Source organism: Urtica dioica, chromosome 10, assembly GCF_054948205.1.
Source record: "Urtica dioica subsp. dioica isolate 48M chromosome 10, U.dioica_male_clone48M_v1_H2, whole genome shotgun sequence".
Taxonomy (NCBI): Eukaryota; Viridiplantae; Streptophyta; class Magnoliopsida; order Rosales; family Urticaceae; genus Urtica; species Urtica dioica.
The window spans coordinates 19451536-19465194 of NC_142765.1; the positions used below are offsets into that span (position 1 = coordinate 19451536).

The window sequence follows — 13659 nt, forward strand, 5'->3', positions numbered from 1 at the left end:
TGACAACAAAAATAATCAAGTTCAACGTTTATTGGACCTGGATGCCTTTTTTTGTAGAGGTAAATTTTTATACCCCAATTAAAGTTAATGTCTATTTTTATTTTAAATTATACGTAAATATGAAGTATTTTTAGAAGAAAAAAAAAATATAAAAATGATATAAAAGTATGATCAGACAAATAATACCAATGACGATTACGATGTGTGCGTGTGTGAATACAATCTTGTTTTGTTTTATTTGACGAGATTGATTTGGTTTATGATCACGCGTTTAGGTTCAGAAGTGTTCGAATTGAATACGTATGTTGTTCTTATTAACGGAGACACATTAGTTATTGTGGGTCCATTTAGTTATATTTACAGTTTCACATTATTAATAGTCTACGTTTCATAAATTTTAAATAAATAGTCATTTTCATATATTTAAATACGCAAATCTTAGGTAAATAATCTTTTCATATATTAGACCACATCATCTTTATGACTATGTACCTAAGATTTACGAAACGTTAGCTATATACCACTTCCAAACATTTTAAATCGGCTATTTACCTAATTTTTAGTTATTTGTAGAACGTGTGTTTCTTGTAGATAGTAGAAAATAAATGAGCAGGGACGGAGCCACGTGAAGACCAATAAGTGTACGGGTCTTACGGCCTGAGACAAAAATTAGTAGATATAAATGTATAATTATTAAAAATTAAAATAAATATATATATATATATATATATATATATATTTATAATACCTATTAGAGCAACTCTAATGCCAAGAGATGGTGACTCATGACACATTATCAAAAATAATATATTTTTATTAAATACTATTTTTATATTACTAGTGGGTAGTATTTTTACAAAACACTCAAATGTGATCATCCGTAAAAGTTGACCACTATAATATTATTTTATTGCATATTATTTCTTTTTTATTTATTTTATATTTACTTTATATTATGGGCGTTCTAAATATGGTCAAAAACAAACCTTTTTTTTTTAGCCCATGTTTACCAAACTTTAAGAATATAGCCAAACAGACTGATAAATAAATAAAAAAATAATCTCAAACCTCGAATTTAAGGTGACCTAGTTAGTTACAAAGTTCTTATATTATTTTGTATAAAAATATTAGTTAGCATTGGTCCTATGAGTACTATTGTCCTATATATACGAGCCCAGATGATTGCAGGCAAAAACATAGTTCTCTTTAAAAATTGTGTTTGTGAATTACAATGAATGCTGAAAGTAAATTCACAACTCTTTAAAAGCACAAGTTGGATTACAACAAGAATTGTGAATTACCGTCATTTTAGATAACGTGATTTTGATTAGTGCTTACGAGAAAATAAAAATCTCTGATATCAAGTTTATGTATAAAGAACGAAACTAAATTACACTAATTAAAAAAACTAGTGTAATTAAACTAAATTACACTAGTTGTTTGCTCTCCCTTTTTGTAAATTGGAATTCGGCCTGTTAATATAAGATTCTTGTTTCAAAAAAAAAAAATCGGTGGTACAAAAATTATATCTAGATGTGGATTATTTGAACCTAAAACTAGATGAATAAATTTATTATTAATAATAATAAACAGTATTTAAATTTTCACAATTTTAAAAAATTAATAAATGAATGAATAGATGATAAAATTAATTAAAATTACAAAGACATGGTGGGTGGTTGCGCATCGATGGAGGTGGCTGCATTGGTGGAGGTGGTTGCGTGCCTTCTCGAAGGAGAGACGAGTCTGTTCTCCAGCCGAGGCTCTTTGTGGTCTCTCGGAGAAGAAAACGCCCCCTGCTTCTCGGTGGCGGAACGGGCATTGTTCGAGCGAGATTGAGTTTTGGCGAACGGGGTTTTTCCGGCCGGTGAAGTGGCTGTCGTTAATCCGACCATTCACCACTTTTCGATGGTGGCTCCGGTGGAATTCCGCTCGTCTTTATCCAAAATTCCTCTTAAGAATCTTTCATTGTTCGCACTTTTCGCACTACCATTGTCGTACCAACATTTGTCCTTTGTGTTTTATCTTGGATTGGAGAAAGATGAACTATCGTCCATCGTCCCGTTATAGGAGTATTGTTAGATTTTTGTCTATACATACCGATGGCGTGTCTTCTTCATGAAAGAGCCGGATATGTGCTCGATATTAGCATATCTCTGTTTCTTCCTCTTGTTGGAAGTCTGTACGAAAAGGTCGCTTATGATTCAACTTAAATACTTGGTGTGTCTTGTATTTAGATATTATGGGGACAATTAGGCTAGTAATCTAATAGCCTGTCATTCGTTTAAAAAATAGTCAAAGTTTCATTTTATTTTAAAAAAAAAAACAAAAAAAAGCACATCAGACCGAAATAAATTAATTTAGTTGTTTTAATTTATTTAATTTATTTCGGCCCGTTGACTATTTTCTTAATAAAATGAAGTTTTGACTAAAATCTTAAAAGAAGTTAGAGGATTTGCAAGTTGAAACAAATTCTTCGAAAAATTTCTTCCAACTGTCTAATAGAGCGCTTTTAAGTATGGTATAGTATAACATAATATTATAAAAAAGTAATAGTTTAATTTTGAGTAAACGGTTAATGAAAATACCTTAAAAATATATTTAAATTAATGGTGGTAGTTTCCAAAAAAAAAAAGGCGCTATCATTCTTAGTCGAGTGGTTCTACTTATTTGGCCCACATGCTGCCGTGCATGTCTCTCAATATATTATGCATAAATCCAACGAGTAAATATCATTTACTAATCATATTTTGACAAATCTAAACGATGTATATATTTATATTACATTAATTCTTATACAATCACCGGCGTGAACGATTGACGCTAGATATCCTTATATATTTCCACTTTTCTCGTCTTAATACTTAAATAACATTTAAAGCCAAATTGTCTATAAGGAAGGCAGAAAAAAAAAAATCCCACTATTATGAAAACAAAAAAGATATTGCGCAGAGTCAAGATTGTCGAGTAGTTGAGTCATCCTAAAAACCCTCTCAAAACAAAACAAAATAGAAAGACTAGGCCAGCGAGTGAGTAGATAAGAAAGGTGGTATATGATTGATTGAGCACTATTTTTTGTTGTTGTTCTCTCAAACTCTCTCTCTCTCTCTCCCTCTCTCTCTCTCTCTAGAACCAGTGAGAGGATATCGAACCATGGAGGAAGAGAAAAAGAATAAGAATGAAGAGCCTCAGGTCATCTATAGGGGAGTCAAGACCATGCCGTTGATCATAGGTAACAACAATATCCAACTATTTTAATCTTCAAGGGCAAGTCTGTGAATTTTTTTATTTTTTTGGGGCAGGAAATGAGACATTTGAGAAGTTGGGGACGATTGGGACATCGCATAATCTGTTGGTGTATATGACGACGGTTTTCAATCTGTCGAGCGTTACAGCGACGACTCTGATCAATATCTTTCACGGCACAACAAACTTTGCGACTTTACCCGGAGCTTTTCTTTGCGATACCTTCTTTGGTCGTTACAAAACTCTCGGATTCGCTTCCGTGGCTTCATTTCTGGTAATCAAATACTCATCACCATAAAAACTCCTAATTACTGTCACCTTTCAATTTTTTTTTTCAACGAGTGACCTCTGAAATTTTGGAGGTAATTTTTTTTTTTTTTTTTCCCGCTGGAAGGAGCCAAATGTGAAACAGAATTTTGTAAAGATATAAATAAATAAATAATAATAATAAATACCTTGGAGGGGTAAATATATTTGACTATTGGAGTATAGAGAAATTTAGGTTTCTCCGCCTCTACGTTTCTGGGTTATTTAGTTTTGAGTTTTGACATTTGTAGTTCATTCAAAGGAGCATATAAAATGTACGTGATTTATTTTGGACGTATCGTATTTAATGATAATGCTTCATACTCGTTATGTTTGGATTTATTGCCGAAGTTTCGGTTTTTTAATATTCAAAACCGATCGAAAGAGAATAATTGATATAATTTTGGATAGACGTATTTTGTGTGATTCTCACTGAGCCTCTATCATGATAAGAAGATTAGTATTTAAAAATCCTAATACGCTCTTTATTAGTATCACTATCAACAAAAATTATTAAATTTCTTGATATCCTTTTCCGTTGGCGGGAATTTCGATTTTTAGTTACCTTGACTGCATTTAGGTGCAAATCAATACATAAACAGTGCCCCGCATATTAGATTAAAATAATTTTTTTATTAATAAGATAATTCTCTAGACTAAAACTAATTTCTTAAAATAATTAGGATTGATGTTTTAATATAATTAAGACGTTATATTTCTTAGCAACTGTCTTTCTATCTTTATGCTATTTTTTTAATTAATATTTATAGTTTGTCACTCTCTTTGTAAATGTTTTCTTTCTTTTTCTAATCATTCAGCCATAAAAAAAATATAAAAAAAAAAAAAAAAAAAAAAAACAAGGGACAAATACACACCACCGAGACTATTTATACTTCACCCAAAATATGGAATTCTTCTATAACACAATTTTTTTCTTATCTTTTTTTATTCATAGTAATCAAGGCTACTTATTCTTAACTTCATAAATTGTCCGTTAAAAAAAAAACTTTATAAATTGTTCAATCAAAACTGTTTGATCAAGTTTCATAAATTTTGATTTTGTTTCTTGTGCTAAACAATATTCAACGTCAAAAGAAGTACATTCCACTCAGCAATTTTTTTTGGCGGGAAAGAATAATAACGGCAATGACTAAAACAAATAAATAATGCACAACTTGATTCTATACACATGCAGGCGACGTAGATTATTATTAATTTTGTATTGTGCCATCGTCCAAGATATGTTTATGATAGGTTTCTTACAAACTGTTGATTAAGTTTTAAATTCTGTTTCTTGTGCTAAACAATATGCATGTAGTACTCATTCGACTCAGCAATTTATTTTTTTAGGCGGGAAGGAATAATAATAATGACAAAAGATAAAAAAAAAATGCACAATTTGATTTTTTTTTTTTTTTTATCAAGCACAATTTGATTCTATATTGTCATTATTATTATTATTATCATCATCACTTTGGATTCTCATCGTACTAGATAAGTTCATGATATTTTTTTTTTTTTTTTTTTACCTTGCTAATACAATCAAATTAATTACCTATAGGGAATGGTGATTCTGACACTAACCGCGGCTATTCCGATCCTCCACCCGCCGAAATGCAACGCGATCACCCTCGCGGACGCCTCGTCGTGCGTGGGCCCGACCGCGTGGCAGTTAACGTTCCTCCTCGCCAGCCTGGCGCTCCTAGTGATCGGGGCGGGCGGGATAAGACCCTGCAACTTGGCGTTCGGGGTCGACCAGTTCAACCCGAACACGGAGTCGGGGAAGAGAGGGATCGACAGCTTCTTCAACTGGTACTACTTCACGTTCACGTTCGCGATGATGATCTCGCTCACGCTCATCGTCTACGTCCAGTCCGAGGTGAGCTGGACTTACGGGCTCGCGATCCCCGCCGCGCTCATGCTCTTGTCTTGCGTCTTGTTCTTCGCCGGGACCAGGATTTATGTCAAGGTTAGGGCCGCCGGAAGCCCGTTGGCTAGCGCCGCGAGGGTTTTCGTTGCAGCGGTCAAGAAGAGGGGTTTCAAGAGCCCCGAGAGGCCGTGGGACTCGCTTTTCAATCACGTCCCGTCCGAGTCTTACAATTCCAAGCTTCCTTACACCAATCAGTTCAAGTAAGCAAAAAACAATAATGATCATATATATACTCAAAATTTATTGATAGAAGTGGATAGTATCCTCAATTTCACACTTCTTTGGGGGACTCTTTTCTTTTCTTTTGAAGAGTATTAATATACTCAAAGTCTAGACTTACTATAGAACATTATAAAAATGGATAGACCATTCAAGTGGATAATATGTTTCATTTCAGAATTTGTTTAACAAGTATTTTCCTTTTCTTATAATATATGTGTGTTTTTCTTGATTAATATATGGCTCAAACTTTGCTGCAAATATAAATCGTGATTTATGTTTAAGGGAGTATATAAAATATCTAAAATGATGATTCTTACCTATGTTTATGATTACACTTAATTAATTGATCATGATTTATGTTTGTCTACAGATTCTTAGACAAGGCGGCGATAATCGAGTCGGCGGAGGAGATAAACCCGGACGGGTCAGCTCGCGACCCGTGGAGGCTCGCGAGCATGCAACAAGTGGAGGAGATGAAGGTGGTGATGAGGGTGATTCCGATTTGGTCCTCGCTCATAATTTACTATCTCGCCATCTCAATGCAATCGACATACGTCGTCTTCCAAGCCCTCCAAGCCGACCGGTCCCTGAAGGGGACCAAGTTCCACGTCCCCGCCGGGTCCTTTTCGGTCTTTTCCATGCTCAGCCTGACCCTCTTCGTCCCGGTCTACGACCGAGCCATCGTCCCGGCTCTCCGGAGGCTCACGGGGAAGCCCTCGGGCATCACCGTCCTCCAGAGGATGGGCTTCGGGATGGGACTAGCTCTGATAGCCCTAGTCATGTCTGGGCTCGTCGAGGAAAAAAGGCGGGCCTTGGCCCGCCTGAGTCCGATAGGTATGGACCCGAGACGCGGCGCGATCTCGTCCCTCTCGAGCATGTGGCTAATTCCTCAGCTAACCCTAACCGGAGTTTCCGAGGCTTTCACGCTCATAGCGCACATCGAGTTCTACTACAAGCAGTTTCCCGAGAACATGAGGAGCATCGGAGGGTCTTTCTCCTTCTTGGGGATGGGCTTGTCGAGCTATTTGAGCGGGCTTTTGGTGTCGGTGGTCCATCGGGTCACCGCGGGGTCCGCCAAAGGAGATTGGTTGTCCGAGGATCTCAACGCGGCGAAATTGGACATGTTTTACTACATGCTCGCGGCCTTGGGAGCCGCGAACTTTGCGGTTTTCTTGCTGTTTTCGAGGTGGTACAAGTACAAAGAGAGCTCGAGCGATGCATCGGGGGTTGAGATGAAGGACTTGCCATCAGAAAAAAATATTGTTTGAGTACATAAAAGATAATTTGATTAAATAAATTAGCAACGAAAATATCAAGCATGTTTAGTCAACATTTTGTTGTCAATTTCAATTTTTTTTCTTTCTATGGACTGGTTTTGGACCATGAGACCCGCCATAGGCAAAATATAAAAATTCGAGTGTTTTAGCTTCTTTATTTGTTGAGTTGTTTCGTTTCTATTTATTTTTTAACTTGCTTGTACAACAAAGCACGCATGTGAGAGTATTGCTGAAAAAAGAATTATGGAAGAACAGAATAGAATGAAAGGCAAAAGAGAGCAGGCAAAATAAATTGATATTCTACTTTATTTACTTCCAGCAAAACAAAAACCCAACCACCAAATCCTATTGCTTGAAAATTAGTCCTTAACAAATATCTAATTAACGCAAAATTTATTGGAATCGGTTATTTTGTAAGTAAAGAGTGTTGGTCCATATTGAAATCTGAACCTATATTCATTACTTTTTATTATAAAGTCAAAGCAACACACAGAAATTACACCTAACCCTTTATTTGGCCATGCAATGTCCACTTCGTGTTAAACTTGAATAATTTCCGAATTTCATTTCCTCTTAAGTAATTTCTTTATTTCTCATCAGATTTTTCTTTAAATACAAAAAAAAGGACTCTAGTTACATCACAGCTCACAATGGCTTATTCCAAAACTGATTACCGGTCGACAGTACTAGTAATGTTTATTAGTGGGATATTGTGTTTCTTTAAATTTCTTGTAAAAAAAAAAACAAAAAAAAAAACAATTAGAGGCCGAGTTTCGACATCTAATCCATATGTGAAATTAAAATGTGACAAATAATACTCTACCAAGACTTAATGCCAAGTTCGGAATGTTTATGGTTCATCTGTCAAAGAAATGAATTCACTAATTGCTTATACCAAATAAGGAAGCTGAAACTCACATTGAACCAAATCATGTATTGTATAAATACTATGATCTGATAATGAGTGATGGTCATTGATCACTATATCAAACTCAAACGTGAATAGTTTTACTAACCAATAATACTATACAATATATATGGCCTCTCAACAAGAAGCTAAGGAGGCAGTGACAAGCAATGAATTAGTGATCAAGACTCATTACAAAGGCTCAAAATCCATGCCTTTCATCATTGGTGAGTGAAAAGTTTATTATATCATCATAACATATAGTGCTCAAACGAGAATTAGGTCTTGTTTGATAGTATTTTTTTGTTTTTCAGTCTCAACTTTTTTTTTTCCTTCTTTCTTTGTTGGGGTCAAGGTAACGAGACATGTGAGAGGCTAGGGAGTATAGGAGCCTCAACCAATCTCTTGGTGTATTTCACAACCGTATTCAACATGAAAGCCATCACCGCCACGACTTTAGTCAACGCTTTTTCGGGCACCGCCAACTTGGCTTCCCTCCCGGGGGCGATCCTCAGCGACTCATATTTTGGGCGCTACAATACTCTCCTATTTTCCTCTTTAGCGTCTTTCGGGGTACAAAAAGCCCTAAAATCCGTTACATGATCTCACTACATGAAATTAGCTTTTGCGCGTGAAATATCTACCTAGTCCGACATAATACATTACACAAAGTTTACTATTTTGGTGACCGATTTTGCGCGACGGAAGATCACTGCATGACCGTGTGATAATCCGGGCACATAAATTTATGTCGCGCAAAACAATTATTTATCTTTTCTTGCGTGTACTAAACATTATTGTTCAATTTTTCATTTTTCTTTCTCCATCTAGGGAATGCTGGTACTTATGCTAACTTCGGCTATTTCAAAACTACACCCTTCTCACTGCGACGATCCAAAGAACAATGACAACACTTGTCACGGACCAACGACGTGGCAAATGTCGATTTTGCTAGGAGGGCTAGGGCTTATGGTCATAGGATCCGGAGGAATTAGGCCGTGTACCTTAGCCTTTGGGGCCGATCAATTCAACCCCAATTCTCAATCCGGAAAGAACGGAATCAGGAGACTCTTCAGCATTTACTATTTTAGCATGACTAGTGCCGCGGTGATCTCTGTGACGGCCATCGCGTACGTCCAATCCGAAATAAGTTGGGTCTTGGGATTGGCGATCCCAACGGTCTTGATGTCGTTTTCGGTAGTTTTCTTCTTCATGGGCTCGAGGATTTACGTGAGACTGAAGCCCGAGGGAACCCCGGTAGTTAAGATAGTGCGGGTCCTCGTGGCTGCGATCAAGAAAAGGCGCTTAAAGCATCCCGAGCAGCCATGGCTGTCCCTTCACAATCCCATGGCAATCACTTCATCAACCAATTCCAAGCTCTCATACACAGACCAATTCAGGTATGTAGTCACTTAGAAAATGTTTGTAATGCTGTCTTCAATTTCTTCCAATTATTGACTATTGATGTCCTAATTTTTTTTTATAGATTTATTTGCATAAATGGATTTTTACTATTACAAGAGTGAGTGATATTTTGGTCCATAAATTAATTTTTTGAGCAAAATGTCGCATAAATTATCACTTTTTTAATATATCATAAAATATAGCATACACTATTACTTGACTGTGTTAAATAGAATTTTTTCTTCTTCTTCAGATTCTTGGACAAAGCCGCCATTATCGTTCCTGAGTGTGACACCATAAACCCTAACGACGGCTCGTCGGAAAATTCATGGAGACTATGCACAATGCAAGAAGTAGAGGAGACCAAATGCTTGTTAAGAGTAGCCCCAATATGGACTTCATCAATATTATACTACACCGCGATAATCCAACAAAATACCTTTGGGGTCTTCCAAGCCCTCCAATCCGATCGCCGAATGGGACGCCTTAAGATTCCCGCGGCAAGCTACTCAGCCTTCATCATGATCGGCATCACGATAATGATCCCGATCCACGACAAAATCATTAGTCCTATTCTACGCAGGTAAAGAGGTTTTAATAGTTTTGGTTAAAGGTTAACCGGTAACTTGTTTTTCCCAAGTAACCAAATGAACTTGTTTAATTGGATTTTAAGTAGTCGCTAAACAAAAATTGATTTTCCGGCTAATTTTAAATGATAATAAAAAAAACTCTAAAAAAATATAAAAAAATTATGTCAATAGCCAACTAAAATGTTTGGAATTACTATATAGCCAATGTTTCGTAAATCTTTAGTAAATAGCCACAAAGATGACATGACTAATAAATGGAGTGGCTATTTGCCTAAGATTTACGTCTGTAAATATATGAAAGTGACTATTAAACTAAGATTTACTAAACATTGGCTATTTAGCAATGTCAAACTGTAAATATGACTATTTACTCAATGGACCAAAAAATATTGCACCTTTAGAAACTTGCCTAGAATGAGAAGTCGGGTCATATCTAATTTTAATATGGATCCATTAGGAAAATAATCAATTTAAACGTTTGCCATTGCTAAATAGCTAACGTTTGGTAAGTCTTAGTAAATAACCACTTTTAGACGTAAATATTAAGTAAATAGCCACTTTCATATACCAAACGTTGGCTATATACCTAAGATTTACGTCATAAGCGGTTATTTACTAAGATTTACCAAACGTTAGTTATTTAGTAATGTCAAACGTTTAAATTGACTATTTTCCTATTTTTATCTTTTAATATTTTAGACGCTAAAACTATTGTTGTATACGTGAAAATAATGGTTTTTAGAACTGTTAAAAAGTAAAAGAAAAAACGGTAGAAACTAAAATCCACTCTTTATCCGCAGGTTCACGCGCAAACGCCACGGGCTAACGCCCCTCCAGAAGATGGCCTGTGGGATGTCTCTCGCAACGGCAGTCGCAATGATTTCGGGTCTTGTGGAAGAGAAGAGAAAGGTTTCGGCTCTAGCGAGGCCTATCGGGATAGACCCGAAGAGAGGCTCTATATCTCCACTCTCCGGGTTCTGGCTCGTCCCTCAGTTGACTCTCATGGGATTCTCAGAGGCATTGACTGTGATCTCCCACATCGAGCTCTATTATAGCCAATTGCCCGAGGACATGAGAAGCATCGGTGGCTCATTCGTGTTCGTTGGATTCGCGGTGTCCAGTTACTTCAGCAACTTGCTGATCGTGGTGGTCAAACGCGTGACTGGTTGGGTTGGTGAAGATCTCAACGAGGGACGATTGGATTTGTTTTATTATATGGTTGCTGTTATTGAGGTATTGAATTTGGTCTACTTTATGGTTTGTGCAAAGTGGTTTAGGTACAAAGCGAATGATGATACAAGCAATGTCCTTGATGTGCTTGTCAAGTAGTGTCATATTAAAGGGTACATGAGTTAGGTGGTGATGATTTTTTTTTTTAGTTTAAAAACATAAAAACTTATGGAATAAGATGAAATTAGTGTATCGTGTTACTTCTTTTCAAATTTGCACTCTTCTACTTCAAATCGTGTGGAAAGAGGGTTTTTTTTTTTTTTTTTTTTTTTTTTTTTTTTTTTTTTTTTTTGCACAAGTAAGGTACATTGCGACATAGTTAAACTTAAACTACTAATTTTTTTTTTTTTTTTTTTTTCACATTATGGGAAAGAGGAATTTTCTTAAGACTAGACATTCTATCCGGCAGAAAGGAACTGAGAGACTTTGCTGCCTATCCATACACACACATTGTGGGCTAGTCATAACAAAAATGAGAATTCCAAACCAATTTAACATGGGAAAACAAATACACAATTTGAATATCGTAATTTTTAGAACATTCAATATATTAATTTTCAAAATTTCCATAGATACCACATTTAAAAAAATAGCCGATATTGCTATTTTTGTATAATGAGTTTTCTTTATAAAAAAGTCAAATAAAATTATAAACGACAACAAAAATATACTATAAGAAGGTAGTGGAGAGGCAGCTCGTCTAAATCGAGGGCCTTGGACGAGAGACAAAAAAAGAATTTTTATAACTATATCAAGATGAATTAAAAAAATTAAAAATAATACATATATGAAAATAAAATAAAATAAAAAAAGATTTTTTTAATTTATTTCGTATTTTTATTTGACTCTTTTTTTTCTCTTCACTATCTAATCACCTTTTTCAGTATATTTTGTTAAACTTTTAATCAGTTTTTTTTGGATTTTGAAACACTTGAAAAAAAAAGTATAACTATAAGGGAAAAAAAACTATGAAACAAGGTATTTTTGGAATAAAATAATGTATGATTAGAATTAGAATGAAATGAAGGTATTATCTCAAGATATTTTTAAAATAGATAGTGGGGTAATTTTATACTTGATACAAGTACAAATTAGAAAAGAAAAAAAAACTGTAAAATTAGGTATTCATGGAATACCAATAATGTATTATAAAAAAGAACTTAAAAGTAGAGATAGCTAGAGTAATTTTTTTTTTAAGTTATGGGGCCTTTATAAGAAAAAACTATAAAATAAGGATTTTTTTTAGAAATAAAATAATGTATTATTAGAGTTAGAATGAAATGAAGGTACTATCCCAAAATATTTTTAAAATAGATACTTATGGTAATTTTTACACTAATACAAGTATAAATTAGAGAAAAAAAAAACTATAAAATAAAGTATTCTTGGAATACGTATAATGTATTATAAAACACTATTTGGTACGACACAAAATTATTTATGTTATCTGTAGTTTTAACCAAGGATTTAAATACCGTTACCGTTACCGTTCCGAGGTTCAGAATTTACTGGTAACCGTTGGTACCGTAAAAGAATACCAGGGAAAGTAAGAAAAAAAAAAAAAAAGGAAACCGGTACCGTTAAACTTACCGTTACCGTTGAGGAATACCGTCAAATACCGTATTTACCGAGAGGAATCCAGAAAAAAAATATACAAAAAACATACATAGTACGAAAGATAAAATTCATAAAATTAAAAATCGTGTACAATATTTCAATACATTACCAAATTACAAACACAAAGTTCAATAGTACAAACCAAAATGATAAAATTCAATAGTACAAATCAAAATGATAAAGCTCAACACAATCCACTAAATACCATAGTTCAAATTCAACATAAAAGAAATAATTTGAACTAAATCATCAAAAACTAACGATAAATTTCGTGAAAAACACTAAATATCATCAGATTTTAAGAATTGTCGGTATTTGATCACTTACCGGTAAGTTTCCGTCGATATGCGTAAAAATTGCCTAAAGACTGTCGGAAAGTGGACGGTTTCCCCAGAAACCGGAACAGTTTCCCCGGAATCCAAGAAAAAAACGGAAAGTGAACGGTTTTGTGCATACCGGTACCGGGACTTTGAAAAAAACGGTTTCCGGACTGGTTTCCCCGGAATTTCAAACCTTGGTTTTAAGTTAACACTCGCTTTTGTTGAATTGTTTATTCGTGATTGAAAAGCCTTCCTAAGAATAATAATAATAATAATAAAAGATAATAGCCTAGAATTTTTCTATGCATTTATTTGGAATCTCTAGCTCTAATATTTTGTTAGAGCTAAAAAATCTATCGCCAATTTCTTCCAGGTTGATGAAGTTAGGGATATTGACGGCTATATTAACATTAGGGTTGCATTTACCAATTTTTAACAAAAAAAAAAAAAAAAATTGACAGATCTATTAGTAAAGGGATGAGAGAGAAATATTTTCTTACTTTTTTACCTTCAACCAATGAATCTCACTACCCAACCTTTATCTGAGCTTCTTTTTAGTTTTTTCTTTGATTTTCATATCTTCTCTCAGCTAAACTCTTTTTCTCTCATC

At 34.7% G+C, this 13659-nt stretch overlaps 2 protein-coding genes across 2 annotated transcripts; both read left to right on the forward strand.

The window, feature by feature from the left end:
* The first annotated feature begins 2923 nt into the window (after nucleotides 1–2923).
* LOC149383786 (protein NRT1/ PTR FAMILY 2.10-like) lies at nucleotides 2924–7138 on the forward strand. The gene is made up of 4 exons (XM_089629006.1): nucleotides 2924–3232; nucleotides 3303–3520; nucleotides 5114–5682; nucleotides 6075–7138. The coding sequence occupies exons 1-4, from the start codon at nucleotides 3154–3156 to the stop codon at nucleotides 6970–6972; spliced, it is 1764 nt and encodes a 587-aa protein (XP_089485132.1). The 5' UTR covers nucleotides 2924–3153; the 3' UTR covers nucleotides 6973–7138.
* Nucleotides 7139–8018: 880 nt separating this feature from the next.
* On the forward strand, nucleotides 8019–11211 carry LOC149383787 (protein NRT1/ PTR FAMILY 2.11-like). The gene is made up of 5 exons (XM_089627911.1): nucleotides 8019–8115; nucleotides 8244–8461; nucleotides 8720–9288; nucleotides 9546–9875; nucleotides 10683–11211. The coding sequence occupies exons 1-5, from the start codon at nucleotides 8019–8021 to the stop codon at nucleotides 11209–11211; spliced, it is 1743 nt and encodes a 580-aa protein (XP_089484037.1).
* The last annotated feature ends 2448 nt before the right edge of the window (nucleotides 11212–13659 follow it).

Coding starts and splice junctions, on each gene's coding strand:
- LOC149383786 (XM_089629006.1), top strand. CDS start 3,154: ATGGAGGAAGAGAAAAAGAATAAGAATGAAGAGCCTCAGGTCATCTAT. Junction 3,233..3,302: donor GACCATGCCGTTGATCATAG/GTAACAACAATA, acceptor TTTTTGGGGCAG/GAAATGAGACATTTGAGAAG. Junction 3,521..5,113: donor CTTCCGTGGCTTCATTTCTG/GTAATCAAATAC, acceptor AATTACCTATAG/GGAATGGTGATTCTGACACT.
- LOC149383787 (XM_089627911.1), top strand. CDS start 8,019: ATGGCCTCTCAACAAGAAGCTAAGGAGGCAGTGACAAGCAATGAATTA. Junction 8,462..8,719: donor CCTCTTTAGCGTCTTTCGGG/GTACAAAAAGCC, acceptor TTCTCCATCTAG/GGAATGCTGGTACTTATGCT. Junction 9,289..9,545: donor TCATACACAGACCAATTCAG/GTATGTAGTCAC, acceptor CTTCTTCTTCAG/ATTCTTGGACAAAGCCGCCA.